Here is a 15,170-nt window from a genome sequence, read left to right as displayed (position 1 = left end):
ACACCGGATTCCTTGAGCAGGTGCACCCCCGCGTACACCGAGCCGCACCGAGCCTGGCAACGCGGAACGCAGCGTGATGTGACATGCTACGCTTCTTGGCATTGTCGTCACCTCGGTACATTGTAAGAAGACATACCTACCTATTTAACTCCTTGGGTATGGAAGCCTAATGTGGCGTCACGCGCCGCGCCACTCTTGCACTAGCTGGCATTGCCACTACCTCCGCCCGTCAACACGTACAGATAGACTTCCACTAGTTCCACTTCATAAGACATACCTGACCCCTTGAGCAGGGGCACGGGCGCGTATAGCAAGCCGCGCTGAACCTGGCAACGCAGCACGTAGCGTCACGCGCCGCGCCACGCTTGCACGAGCTGGCATCGCCGCCACCTCGGTACGGTCTGGCACTTCTAAGTGTGGGTCGGCTAGTACTTGAATCTCGATCTGGAATTTCAAAACGTCTCGTCATTAAAATTTTTTTGTCTGTTTCATACATTTTGGATGGTCGATTTTCTATGGGAGGGTAAATTTTTTTTCGCGATTTCGAGGTTGGTCCTAAAATAATAATATTTCGAAAATACTCACATTAAGGGACTCGTAAAGGTAGTTGAAGATGCGGTATTGAATAATCGTAGAGTCTCCTCGCTTCAGTCGCTTCGGTCCATCAGCATGGATAAAGAATTCGCGGAACACCTGAAACATAAAAATATTAGGTAACTAATAAATAAAGATGATCTCCATAATGATTTAAAAATAAATCGCAGAGTTTCAGTCAATGTACCATGGATGCAATGGCGAGTTTGATTCATAAGGATGTTGACGGTGACACAGAGAGGCTGTTCTCGAACACGAAGGGCGTAATGCCAGTGGAAATAAAGTGGTCTACCACTGGCTGTTCCTTAAATATGCTGAAAACACAGAAGAGAAACACAGAAAGGCCGTAAGACATGCAGAACGCGCCAGGCGCTAGCCTCGCGCGTGATAGTTTGAACCAGGACGCTGGGGACAGGGAAGTAGTTTCTTGACACGGACTAACGCGAGTATCTGGTCTGTAAGGAAGTAATCACTCTAACCTGTAAGGAGGCCGGTGGGGACACAGCGAGGCCGTTTCTTGACACGCAAAGCGCGGTGGCCTCGTAACGCGTTATAGAGTCCGGGGCGCGTGCGCTGGTTATGACTGTCCCGTTCACGCCAACTGCCACTAGCCGCCACAGCCAGGCCTGCAAAGGGTTAAGTTAAAGAAACAATACTGATTCGTTAAGCCTGAGCTATTTCAACCTGAGCTATTTAAATCGCTAAAGGACGGAGCTATATAAGTTATATAACTCCGTCCTTTAGCGATTCAGTTTAGGTCCTAAACAGAATCGCAATAAGGACATCATGGTAATGCCCCTGTTGCCTGTAGCGCGTACACTGGCCGTCGCAACTTCGCAAGCCGACGTCGTCTGGCATCCAGCCAGGCGGCCTAGCTAAGGTGACGATCGCTTGCGCTTCGCCATCGAATCGCTTTCTGTCTCTCTATCACTCTTCCATATTAGCGGGGGACAGTGACAGTTGCGTTTCGTTCGCTACGTACCGTTAGCGATTGGCATCTTGTCTACGAGGCCTGGTCTTTGACAGGTAGAGTCTGTGCGGAAAGAGAAGAGTCGTAGAATGTAGTGCATCCCATACATTTCACGACTCTTCTCTTTCCGCACAGACTCTAGGTACCGCTATCAAGTGTCGTACTTCAAAACAGAAAGGGAATTTCATGAAATGTTAACAGATAACAGAACAAGATAGAGATGATGTGAGTAAGACGTTTAATACAGGACACGGTAGATTTTAGCAGTTCACCTCCGAAAAGTCCGTCCTAGGCTGCATGTGTTCGCGCAGCGGCGCCGGCGCCGGCGCTCGTGCGCATGCGTGCCCCACGCCCCCGGCGACGCGCACGCCGCCCTCTGCCAAGTGCGTGAGAACGGAGCTGGGCGTTGGAACTTCTTCCTCTGATGCTGTAATAATAGTTATTTGTACAACAAGAAATCAAAGTTTGATATTTCTTCGAGTGCTTATTTTGAGTCCCGTGCAAGCGAAAGATTCTATAATAGATTCACGAGCGTAGCGATTGAATCTAATTTAGAATCTTGAGCGTAGTAAGGGATTCAAAAGCGCACGAGATGTAAATAACTTTGATCTCGTGTAGTACACAAAATTTTTCACCCTAAGCAGTGAGAACATACCTAGAGGGACAGAGATAATAGAACCCAAGTATATCGAACTTGTATTAGACCCCGCATGTTGAAATGACTATAAAGGTCACTTGAATGTGTGAGACACAATCAGTGAGCAAAATCGCATTTTGCTCACTGTTTTTAAGAAGCAAAGTACCCTTGTTCGAGCTGCTGAGGTGAAAAAAAAATATCGTCATTATCATATTAACGGAAAGTCTACTACTAAACAGTGTGGTCAAGGATGCATCAGCAGCGGATGAAACAAGCCAAAAGTATCTGCATGCCGCCCAGGGGCCTTACCTTGATGTCTTTATTGCGATTCTGTTTAGGATCTAAACTAAGGCCCCTGGAATACTTTTCCAAAATAGAGATAATTACAGGTCGCGTTCAACAAAGTATCCGTAACAGTTTAATTTCTCTATATATTAGATACCTAGTCTACAGTACCTACCTACATTATCTTCTTTTGTTTTTGTTAAGCTATATTTTATTACAGAAAGGCACTTTTAAGGATGACTCACGTCACGTTAGACCAGGCCGTGTCCGGGCCGGAGCTTCTGGCGCATCGTTTTCTATGGAAAGCATCACGTGATAGCCTGTCATGTCATAGAAAAGTAAGCGCCGGAAGCTCCGGCCCGGACACGGCCTGGTCTAACGTGAGTCATCCTTTACTCATATTTATATCGTTGGCCTTTCTGGTACCTTGTTGTACATGCTGTTGCGATCCTTGAAAGGGATAAGTTCACTTTTTGTAAGCTTTTCGTAATGTTACATTTATTATGTCTCTTTGTAAAGACTTTTTACTACTACTACTAGATTTAGATCTAGCTAAGTTGGCAAAGATTTTGACAGCCCAGACTGTGCAAGTGTTATTTTAAACGTCAAACTTCTATGAAATTATGACTCTTTTTTGGTATCATACTTACTGAGAAAGCATTTTCCATTAGCATCATACTCCGTCAAATTCCTATGACTATCGATGATATTCCTCAACCGCTCCATAATGGAGTCCTTGGCTGACGGCACGGGGGCCAGCCAGCGCGAGGCCGAGTCCACCACGGAGAGGCCGCAGAGGGCCAATTCGTTGGTGGTGATGGAGAGAGAGGCGCTGGTGCCCGGTGCTACTTGGCGGGAGAGCCAGTTAAGTTCCACCTGAAACCATTTCAACCACTGAAGTATGCAACATTCTTATTCAGAAATCAATCTAAGGTGGTGGTACTGGTGCTCGACGCATGTCATCTTACATGTCATTTTGAAACTTAAGTCATTGTCAATAGAGGTGACAGCAGGGTGTCATCTATTGGGCATTAGCATGGCGAGCACTAGTACCACCACCTTACATGCTTGAGGAAATGTTTAATGGATATGGCTTAGATTGAAAGACTAAATAAATAGAATTTGTCGAACCGAATTCAGAACTAGTCTTAAAATTTCGAAGAACAGTTGTTATAAATGCCATCGATTTCACAGTATTTTTTCGGAAAGTCAATCTTCTGCTTCCTCGCGTTGTCCCGGCATTTTTGCCACGGCTCATGGGAGCCTGGGGTCCGCTTGACAACTAATCCCAAGAATTGACGTAGGCACTAGGTAGTTGTTCTGAAAGCGACTGCCATCTGACCTTCCAACCCAGAGTAATCCCAATAACGCCTAGTTTCCCAGGCGTTATTGGGATTAGTCCGGTTTCCTCACGATGTTTTCCTTCACCAAAAAGCAACTTTACTGGTAAATATCAAATGATATTTCGTACATAAGTTCCGAAAAACTCATTGGTACGAGTCGGGGTTTGAACCCGCGACCTCCGGATTGAAAGTCAATCAAAACAGGAAAATGATCTTACCTTGTTAACAAAACACTCTTCCATCTCAATATGCTTTACAGCACTGACCAACTCCCCTCTATAATAAAAGTACGCCACCAAATGGCTGTCCGGGCACATCTGATGCGTCATCTTGATTGGCAGCATGACTCGCAGCAAATGTCTATCCAGAAGATCACTGCCTTCGGATTGGTGGATGAAGCCACTGCTGTTGCCTGATTGGTAGAATTGCCTGTTCAGTAGGTCGCTGCTGCGTTCGGATTGGTGGGCTTGAGGGCATTTGCTGTTTCTTGGTGCAGCGTGAATTTGATTGGATGATGAGGATATTGGGCACTGGGTGGTCACGCCCCAGCGGTAGATGGTGCCGCCGCGGGTTATCACCTGAAATTTGACAAATGATAGGTGGTTTGTTAGACTATTGTGTTGTTGTTACTTAGACTACCAGAAAATAGATGATGCTATGATGACTTACTGACTAACCAAGAAAAAGATAACATAATCGTAATTTGTGTAGTTGGTCGGATGCGTATTTCTCTTTTTGTACTGATTGGGTGCATACACACAGAAAAACAAATGTTGCCTCTTCTATTTCCAAAAATAGTAGCTTAATTTAAGTTTATTTGGCCAAACTTTTTAAGAGTTTTACGACGCAGTTTTGGGCTATGTCAAAATAGCGGGCAATGACAAATATTTCACCAATATCATTTTTTGAGAACAAAAAGACAAATGAAGACTAGATCGTCTTATCATCATCATCGTCGTCGTCATCGTCTCGTTTTTATCACCGCACCTCCCGCCAAAGGAGCAAAGTTCACCCCTACTTATTAGATACATGGCACACCAAGAATAAGCGGGCATCTCGCTCGTTTCTTCCCAGAACGTGCAGAATGTGGAATAAGTTGCCTCCTGAGTTATTTCCTTTGCGCTACGACATGGAATTCTTCAAGAAGCGGATATTTAGGGTTCTCAAGGGTCGGCTCCTGTGATGTTGCTTATGTCAATGGGCGACGATTCCTGCTTCCCATCAGGCAGCTCGTCTGCTCGTTTGCTGACTATCACATGAAAAAAAGATCTATGTGTAACCCCTCCAGCTAAGAATGTATTCTTACAACAAAATGCACGCTCAGCGCAGTATCAACGTCCTTGCTCAAGTAAAGCGGCACGAAGCTCCTCGCGTTGGCGTCGCCGCGCAGGGGCCCGAGCGCGGCGTGTATGGAGCCCGTTCTTCGAACTGGCAGAAATAGTGGGGGCGCTGCTGTGCTGCTGTCGTTTTTGAGAGTTGCCTGATTGAACAAATAGATTAGGATTATCGACCTATTTTAGACGGTGATTTAGCGGGAAATTTTTGGCTGATTTTTGCGAAACAAAATTAGCTACATAAGGCTCACGGTAGCTATAGCACTATGACTGTGTTTGATAGTTTTAAGTAATCATTGGCCAGTTAAGTATTTGTCAATTAAGAATCTCGAGACCTTTACAAGAGAAGAAAGTAGATCTTGGTGTTTGACTTCATCAAGTTATTGGCCAGATTGACTCCCTTTGTCATATAATCACTAAACCTTATAAAACAAAGTCCCCCGCCGCGTATGTCTGTTTGTGTGTATTGTTCACGATAAACTCAAACACTACTGAACGGATTTTCATGCGGTCTTGAGGAAGGTATAAGTGTATAATTTGTTAAAATGAACGTAAATTATACCCAATAATAATTAAATCGATTAATTATTAGCGTATATGACTGCTAAAGATAGTGTTTTGTTTTGTTCCGCCTGAGGAGCAACTAAAGCTGCAAATTGATACCACTTGTTTAGGGTTGTTCATTGGCATGCTGCCACGTTCCGTGACGATCCAAAGGGCTTAAAGCCAAACTTACTTGAAATTGATATAAGACATTGGCGTCATCGTCCACAGTGAACATGACCCTGGCGACGCCTCTAGCGTCCGTGATTGCGTCGTCACATGACGCCTCGGTGCGTTCAGCTGCGGAACGACACACGCGGACATGCTCGTTAGGTGCTGGCTTATCGTCCCAGCGAGTTGCTTTTATCTGTAATATAGACCCGTAGGGCTAAGATGGTCGGTTTTTTATCATCTGTCATGATGCCTGTCTCGTTCCAACAAGTATGTAAGCGCGAAAATGATGCATAACATGACAAGTGATAAATAAGTATTTGGCAAAAATTACATTTTTGGTACAAGCTTTTATCGCTGACCGTACTTTTCTTTCCACAGGCAACTAATACTCATCGAGACAATTCTAAAAACCCCAAACACAATTAGGTTTCCTTGTTTTATCACAGAGTTCCTATGGCCACCTCTTGTCTCCATCATCAGATCAGCTCGATGATACCATAATATTGCATTGTCACCCGACTTACGTATGTATGCAAAATTTCAGCTCAATCGGAAACCGGGAAATGGATCAAATTTAACTTGCAAGATTTGATTACAGACAGACAACGGGACAGGTGAAACTAAATAAAAGCTTGTAAAAAATGCGTCCATGATTAATTTGGCTGATAACTGATTGTAAGCAAAGTAGTTTAAGAAAATACAGTTATAGTGAGAAGAGCTGTTTAGGACACGTATCTAAATTCTTTATAATGTCTGTGACTACATATATTATGGTTCACAAATCAATAACCCTTCGACTAAGTTACAATTCCAACATGTCACTTTCCTTAGCTCCGAAACAGGCCCCGTAGACAACAACATGCCAATCGCTAACGCTACGTAGCGAACGAAACGCAACTTTACTGTCACACTAATATGGAAATGTGATAGAGAGATACAGCGATTCGATGGCGAAGCGCAAGCGATCGTCACCTTATCTAGGTCGCCTGGATCATGTTTTCTATGAAAAAGTTTGGCTTAATAGTTCAAGATATTCCCAATTTTAGCATTCTTTTTTTCCTTTCAACCTTTTACAGCAATTCAGCGATGTAATTACCTTCAACTTGTAGGGCAGCCAAGGGGCTAGGACCACTCGGTGTTTCGTGAGGAACTGCAGGGTGACCGCCTTGTCAACCACTTGGGAGACTACCGTCGTGTTCTGCCAGATCCTCGTACCATCCTCCTGTAATATTGAAATAAATTTATTAAGAGATTAGCCTGTGCTTACTGCTTAAAGGATGACTCACGTTAGATCGGGCCGTATCCGGGCCGGAGCTTCCGGTGCATCGTTTTCTATGGAAAGCATCACGACCGTGACCGCCTGTCATGTCATAGAAAAGTAACCTCTGGAAACTCCAGCCCGGACAAGGTCCGGTCTCACGTGAGTGATCCTTAAGGCATCGTCCGTGTAAATGCAGTCAGGGTTATTACATTTTCATCACAGGAGTTGTAAAGATATTTTTCAAGGCATTCTAGAAGTGCCCACAGTATTTTGAAGTTCGGGCGCCAATTTCGCGCATTGATGCGTTGGGTATGCTTTAGATTGTTTGAAGAGACTACAACTAAGTGGTGCACCAATTCCACACGATGATGATGTTACTTTAGAAAATATTAATGAAGCGTTTAATCATCATCATCATCATCTCAGCCTTAAGACGTCCACTGCTGAACATAGGCCTCCCCCTTGACATAGGCCTCCCCCTTGCGTTTAATAGGGACTGCGAACCTGAAACGAGAAGTCAGCGACTACAACATCAGGTGGGTTTCCTCCATCCAGGCCTATCCTTCTAGCAGCTACAGCGTGCCTATGGCAGGCCTTCGGAGCACGCAGACGGACGGCCGTACGGACGCCTGGCGTTGAATCCGTTGAGAAGTTGACGCCGGCGCCGCGGAGACGGATCACTAGCATGCCTTCCACTGCTTCTGTCCATGGGTACCTGGAGCAGAGAGGAAAGAGTTAAATGATATGTTCACAGAGTAGGTAAAGGATCACGCTAGACAGGGCCGTGCAAGATAAGATGATTGGGATGGCAAACCCTATCCTCCACTAGACAAAAACGCTCTACACTATCGTCCTCCGCAGGGGATGAAACGTTCTTGAGCGATGATCGCGAACTGGAGATCACAGCCAAAGAAGATTTCCATTCAGATCAGTTAATTGCAATATCCAGCAGCTGATGCCTTTCTGCTGGTATGATGATGATGATGAATAAGTTAAATCTGACCTAACACACACAGTCCAGACAAGTCGCTCGCTGGTTCTCAGCACCCTGGCCGCGTGTTTCACGCTGAGCTGGAACGGCGGTATCTCGTAGTTGCCCACCAAGAATTCGGTCATACCCTGTAACAGATTTTAAACTTAATAAAAGTAAGAAAGCTGAATAAAAAGCCCAACGAGAGGTAAGCTTGGAGTGACAACTCGGATTTGTATCTTTACAGTAATCCGTAAATCTCTCTGGGTTAGGTTAGATGACAGCCGTATTTGAGTATAAACTGGCAATTAATACCTAGCCTTACCTTACCTTCAATCTCTCCTTTAGTTGGCTTACCTTACCGTCAATTTGAATTTAGTTATAATACCTAGCTAGTAAGAACAATTGTCATGCTTCATCAAGTAAAAAATTTCTTCAATATTGGACAGTAATTTTCATCACTACATTTTTGGAAACAAACATATCTTTATCTTTAAACGCACAAATTTTTCTTGCTAATTTGCGCAGGGGACCTTAGAGATGATGATGAAATCTTACCTGTGAGCCATCCTCAAACTTGGCCCGCAGCGTCCATCGTCAGGCATCATGTTTAATGCTGAATCTGCTCAAAGTCTAGCCGCGTGGTCACACGGTTTTACAGCTAGGTTAATGATAATAAAGTCTTACCTGTAAGCCATCCTCCAACTTGGCCCGCAGCGTCCATCGTCAGGCATCATGTTTAATGCTGAATCTGCTCAAACTCTAGCCGCGTCGTCACACTGTTTTACAGCTAAGTTAATGATAATAGTCTTACCTGTGAGCCATCCTCCAACTTGGCCCGCAGCGTCCATCGTCCAGGTGGCGCCTGGCCATCCAGCTCATGCTGTATCTGACCAAAGCCCAGCCGTGTCCGCACGCTGTTCCACTGCGCCGCACGTGTCCCTTCCCACGCACCGGGCGGACCTTCGAGCCACATCTCTTCGATCTGTAATGAGTTGGTTTATTTTAATCATCATCATCATCATCATATCAGCCCTTTATTGCCCACTGCTGAGCATAGGCCTCTCTTCTAGTACGCCACTTGTCCCGGTCCTAATCCCATCCAGAAGTGACCCGCAATTTTCTGGATGTCGTCCACCCAACGAGCCAATGGACACCACGCGCTTCTTTCATCCAATAATAATTATAGTGTTATTAAATAGAAAAAAATTAAACCCCCTACGCTATATGCCAAGAAATTTCATTTCATGGCAAAAATGCACATCATTTTTAGGGTTCCGTACCCAAAGGGGAAAAACAGGACCCTATTACTAAGACTTCGCTGTCCGTCCGTCCGTCCGTCCGTCCGTCCGTCCGTCCGTCCGTCCGTCCGTCTGTCACCAGGCTGTATCTCACGAACCGTGATAGCTAGACAGTTGAAATTTTCACAGATGATGTATTTCTGTTGCCGCTATAACAACAAATACTAAAAACAGAATAAAATAAAGATTTAAATGGGGCTCCCATACAACAAACGTGATTTTTGACCAAAGTTAAGCAACGTCGGGAGTGGTCAGTACTTGGATGGGTGACCGTTTTTTTTTTGTTTTTTTTTTTTTGCATTATGGTACGGAACCCTTCGTGCGCGAGTCCGACTCGCACTTGCCAGTCGCTTTTCGGTGAAGGAAAACATCGTGAGGAAACCGGACTAATCCCAATTAGGCCTATAAGTTTTCCCTCTGGGTTGGAAAGTCAGATGGCAGTCGCTTTCGTAAAAACTAGTGCCTACGCCAATTCTTGGGATTCGTTGCCAAGCGGACCCCAGGCTCCCATGAGCCGTGGCAGAATGCCGGGATAACGCGAGGATGAAGAGGTGACGTGGCGTCTGAGTGCCAGCTTTTGTGTTTGACACGGCGTCGAAAAGGTTAAACCTTGAGCACGATTCAGTATTAACAACTCGCTATGGTTTTGATCTGGTTTTGATACGACCTTGAAGATCGCTCACACTCATTGTTGCATGCGAAATGAAGTGAAAGTCGTGCGTGAGATGGATTAAAGTCGTACCATTTTTTTAGGGTTCCGACCTAAAGGGTAAAACGGGACCCTATTACTAAGACTCCGCTGTCCGTCCGTCCGTCCGTCCGTCCGTCCGTCCGTCCGTCCGTCCGTCTGTCACCAGGCTGTATCTCACGAACCGTGATAGCTAGACAGTTGAAATTTTCACAGATGATGTATTTCTGTTGCCGCTATAACCACAAATACTAAAAAGTACGGAACCCTCGGTGGGCGAGTCCGACTCGCACTTGTCCGGTTTTTTTTAATCGGGCTCCTTGATGCCTAAGGGTAACATTCCATTTCTGACCGCAGCTGCACTACCAGTATGAACTCGGTGTTATTGTCAATTTCCATAGTAAAATGAATGGTAGTGCTGCTGTCAGTGCTGTCGTTGGAAATGGACTGTCACCTTAATCGTTGTAATTCAAGTTCAAGTTAGGAAAATTATGCAAAAATCGAAAAATGCCAATGACATATGGACAGAGGGACGGATGGACGGACGGAGGGACATGGTGGACCTATAAGGATTCGTTTTTGCCATTATGGCTACAGGACCCTAAAAAAGAGGTCACATAATTAACCCCGCAGACGTTCTTAGCCACTATTAAAACGTACATACCATAGGTACCATTTAACATACCTACATATATACATAATATATGTACATCACTGGCTCAGTGACCCAAAAAGGATATTGGTCTGAAACACAAGGGAACGCCACCCTGCCCTATTATGCGCCACTTAACACCAGTTGGGTATTCCGAGGGTGGACAGGTCTTTTTAGGCTTCGTCACTCCAACGGTATCTGGGACGCCCAGACGGACGTTTTCCGCCCGGGTGCCCCACATACATACGTACCATTTAACAGTGAAATAAATTAAGCACTAATAATAAAGTCACCCTGTAATGACATTTCGATCCCGTTAAAATAAAGCTCGTAAAACAAAGTGAATGCGACACTTCAATTAATTGAAAAAGAGATTAATTACCAGTTTTTGTGTTAATGTATTCGCGGATGACCGTGTCAGGGGCCGGTTTGAGTCGAGAGAGTATTCTGGGTTATTTATTATATTATATTGAAGTTGAAATGAAAGCTATGACTAGATCAAGACTTAGCATGCATTGCATTTGCATTTGCATACATTTAAGTATGTTTTATTGCAAATAAATAAAGTGAAGTGAAGTGAAGGACTCCGCGCCCCGCGGCTTCGTTCACTTGGGTGCCAGCATTTTATCAATCCTACGAAATGTGTTAATTTTTTTCTACTTTTATGGCCTGGATGCTAGCCCTTTAAACAATCTGACGGACAGAACTATAGATAGGAAAATCCTACTCTTATGCTGGCGCCAACGCCATCTATGTATTTTGTTCTTGTTTTTTTTAAAGCCTACTTTGGTGGCCCACTGCTGGGCAAAGGCATCCCCTCGTTTTCTCCACTCGACCCTGTCATCGGAATTTTCCCACCATTTGGGGTAGAATGCGTCCAAGTCGTCCCGCCATCTCTTTTTCGGTCTGCCTAAGCCCATCTATGTATAAAAACCTTTGAGAGGCGCAAACCCAAACCCTATTCTGATACTTACAAATTTTCGCCCTCAACCCCGTTTGCTTTAACGAGAGAGTGAGACGCAATGACATTGGACGAAAAAATTGGACATGTGGAATACCACTCATATCGTTTTTGTATGTTACAACAGATTTTAACGTGATTCTGTTGTGAGTGAGAACCTCAGTATTTTGTACATAAGTATTTCATACTTATATACCTAATCTACTATAAGACTATTTACTACTGTATAACTACTGTCTGTACCTGTCTGTGTCTGTGTATGTACTGTATATTTTATGTACTATATACTGTAGTATATCTACTTATATGAAAATAAATGTAATTTAATCTATGTTGCACAGTGCAACTTGCAATATTGGCTTATTCTCTAATTATAAAATTTAAGTAGGTATATATAAATATTAAGTAGGTAAGAAAGTAAATAAAATTAATTACGTACAAACCAAAACCAGAATACGTCCTCGTGAAGAGAAATTGGCTTAACATACAAACAAGAACGAATAAATAAACATAATTTGCATACCCGCCGGCGTTTGCCTTCGGAGGCCAGGGCCGACGCATCTCACAATGGTTTTATGACGTTGGGAGGTCACGTCACTCTTATGGTCAAGTGGTCAGTTACCTAAGAGCCAAGGCTATGTTTTAATTGGGTTATTAACTTTTTTAACTTCTACATAAAACGGGTAACTGGGTTTTAATCAGGTTTTAAAGTCCAATTTTTTCGGAATTACGAATACAGCAACTATGACATTATTTATGTACACAGAGCTGCAGAAGTGCATACCCACGTTAAAAATGAAATTTATGGGTAGATACACTGGGTACCTATGTATAAACTGGGTAGTGGATGGCTTTCTGAATTAATGACACTGCATTGATTGATGAGTGACGCTGGGTCGGTACCGGGCTCTTTCGGTATGGATCATGACGACCCTGCTGAGATATAAGGTGATTACTAGGTGCGGGTGTACTTACACTGCCATGGACTGGCGCGAGATCAGCCTTGAGGACCAAAGCCCGAGCGCGAACGGTGTCACCAGGCCGGTACCGGGCCCTTTCGGTATGTAGCACGACGACTCTACCGCTGGTGATGCGGAGGGTTAGGCGGCGCTCCCAAGTGCAGAGTTCGGGGTATCTGAACACAATAAGTACAAAATACAAATGAATAAACCAACGCACGGATTAAACGAAACCTTAACATATTATACACCTAAACCTTCCTCAAGACTCACTCTATTGAGCAGTGAAAACCGCATGAAAATGCGTCCAGTAGTTTTTGTGTTTATCGCGAACAAACATACATACAAACAGACAGACGCAGCGTGGGACTTTGTTTTATAAGGCGTAGTGATAAAATTTACAAACAATTGAAAGTGGCCACGCCATGTTACGAATACCAATTCAAAAAAGCCGAATCAGTCATTTGTTAAACAAAAAACCGGGCAAGTGCGAGTCGGACTCGCGCACGAAGGGTTCCGTACCATAATGCAAAAAACGGCAAAAAAAACGGTCACCCATCCAAGTACTGACCCCGCCCGACGTTGCTTAACTTCGGTCAAAAATCACGTTTGTTGTATGGGAGCCCCACTTAAATCTTTATTTTAATCTGTTTTTAGTATTTGTTGTTATAGCGGCAACAGAAATACATCATCTGTGAAAATTTCAACTGTCTAGCTATCACGGTTCGTGAGATACAGCCTGGTGACAGACAGACGGACGGACGGACGGACAGCGGAGTCTTAGTAATAGGGTCCCGTTTTACCCTTTGGGTACGGAACCCTAAAAATTAAGTCGAAAGACGAAGGCCTACTGGTGCAGATTCCAGCCAAGTTTCCAAACAGGCTACAAGGAATTTGCGATGCGGCAAAAACTAGGTTAGGACTTGTTGTTAGGTGACATAGTCTAATAAAACATGGTCTTCTATTCCCAGAGTGACACAGGCCTTCGTCACAATAACATGGCCGCTATATATAGCGCTGTCGCATATTATCATATAGCGCTGTCGCATGATGACGTAGGCTTGTGTCAGTTAGGTGACCTAGAAAAGACGGGAATGGAGTACCAGGCGGAGTATATTATTATACAATGATAGTCTCTAAACATTATTTGTATTTCTAACTTGCAATTAAGTTTAACTGCGGTTGCTAGGACACTTCTCTAATAAACTCTATTATTTATGTAAAGTAAATGTTAGTTTTTTGCATAATAAATTAAGTTCGTCTAAGCTAACCGATTCTGTATCGATTTTGAGGTGACAAAGTTGCGGGTGCCATTATACCTAAACATCCCTTTTTCCACACTGTCACTGTACTGTTAGCTTGGTCAGATTCTATTACGATTTTAACATAAAAAATAAAGTAAAAACATAAAAAAATATACAGGCAATTCTGTTGTGAGAGTGATACCATTTATTTTCGTGAGTAGTAGGTATAAGTCGCCGTGTGCCTGCTACACTGCCACATCTCAAAAAACCGTTTTTTCGAGAAATCGCGTCTCAAAGTTGTGAGAGTATAGTTCAGGGTGTTTAATAGGATCTTACTCCTTTAGTTTTAGGTCTATGAATTTAAAATTTAGCTTTTTTTACTCGGAATGATATAACCCTCCTTATGACCACGCCACTTTTTAAAACAAATGTATATTTTTTAAGACACAAGGCCCGAAAGACAGGTATTTAGAGTTGTGGCCGTATTGCAGACACGTTTTTTAAAGATTTTGGGATGCGGCCAAATTTAAACACAAAATTATTGGATAAAGGTTACCATGCAAATATAAATAAAACACCAAAATAGTTAAAATTCCTTTATTTTATCAACTTTGATAGGAACAAAATCACTGTACGCGATAATATGTGTAACTAGCTTATAATCAGCAACATTATCTAATTATTATTTTCTAGGACGCAACTCAAAAGCTTCATTTAAAACGTGTGCTATATAGCCACAACTCAAAAGGGCCGTCAGGTTCACGTGCGAACGCCGCGGGAGCAGGAGGCGGCAGACTGGCAAGTGGCTGTATTGCAGGGAATCGTCTGACAATTTATGGTCAAATCCATCAGGCCACTTGTGAGAAAAAGGCTCTTAAAGACCTTTTATGCTATGGCTCTCGAAATAAGGTCGTAAATTGAACAATTTTGAATACGAATCTGCAATAATCCAGAAAATTAAAATTTTTGAATTGTGGCCGTATAGCAGGCACACGGCGAAGTGCCTATAGTATAATATCTTGATATACATAAAAAACCGGGCAAGTGCGAGTCGGGCTCGCGCACGAAGGGTTCCGTACTATAATGCAACGTTTTACCCTTTGGGTACGGAACCCTAAAAAATATGAAAAAGCCTTTTATTCTTTTGAATAAACCTAGTTAAGTTACATATTGCATTTTAAAAACAATTTCTTTGTTATGTGCATTAGACCCTTTCTGGGTGAGGTCAAAAAGAATAGATAGTATAGAGGGGTC

General features: G+C 43.5%; 1 protein-coding gene and 1 long non-coding RNA gene across 2 annotated transcripts in view; both read right to left on the bottom strand.

Moving 5' to 3' along the window:
- Nucleotides 1-15,170, bottom strand: part of LOC134798468 (uncharacterized) — a 350,482-nt gene that overhangs the window by 94,370 nt on the left and 240,942 nt on the right. The window lies entirely within an intron of this gene.
- LOC134798034 (pregnancy zone protein-like) overlaps nt 1-15,170 on the bottom strand; it is a 54,923-nt gene that overhangs the window by 9,647 nt on the left and 30,106 nt on the right. Inside the window, exons 4-16 of the mRNA XM_063770364.1 lie at nt 12,689-12,848; nt 8,926-9,096; nt 8,145-8,260; nt 7,646-7,856; nt 6,977-7,102; nt 5,900-6,073; nt 5,136-5,309; nt 4,048-4,407; nt 3,137-3,362; nt 1,837-1,991; nt 1,074-1,220; nt 586-693; nt 278-444 (exon numbers count right to left, since the gene is read on the bottom strand). Of these exons, the coding sequence (XP_063626434.1) occupies nt 278-444; nt 586-693; nt 1,074-1,220; nt 1,837-1,991; nt 3,137-3,362; nt 4,048-4,407; nt 5,136-5,309; nt 5,900-6,073; nt 6,977-7,102; nt 7,646-7,856; nt 8,145-8,260; nt 8,926-9,096; nt 12,689-12,848 (2,295 nt within the window). The remainder of the gene's footprint in view (nt 1-277; nt 445-585; nt 694-1,073; nt 1,221-1,836; nt 1,992-3,136; nt 3,363-4,047; nt 4,408-5,135; nt 5,310-5,899; nt 6,074-6,976; nt 7,103-7,645; nt 7,857-8,144; nt 8,261-8,925; nt 9,097-12,688; nt 12,849-15,170) is intronic.

Source organism: Cydia splendana, chromosome 16, assembly GCF_910591565.1.
Source record: "Cydia splendana chromosome 16, ilCydSple1.2, whole genome shotgun sequence".
In the NCBI taxonomy this organism is placed as follows: domain Eukaryota; kingdom Metazoa; phylum Arthropoda; class Insecta; order Lepidoptera; family Tortricidae; genus Cydia; species Cydia splendana.
This window is presented reverse-complemented; position numbering and strand designations above follow the sequence as displayed.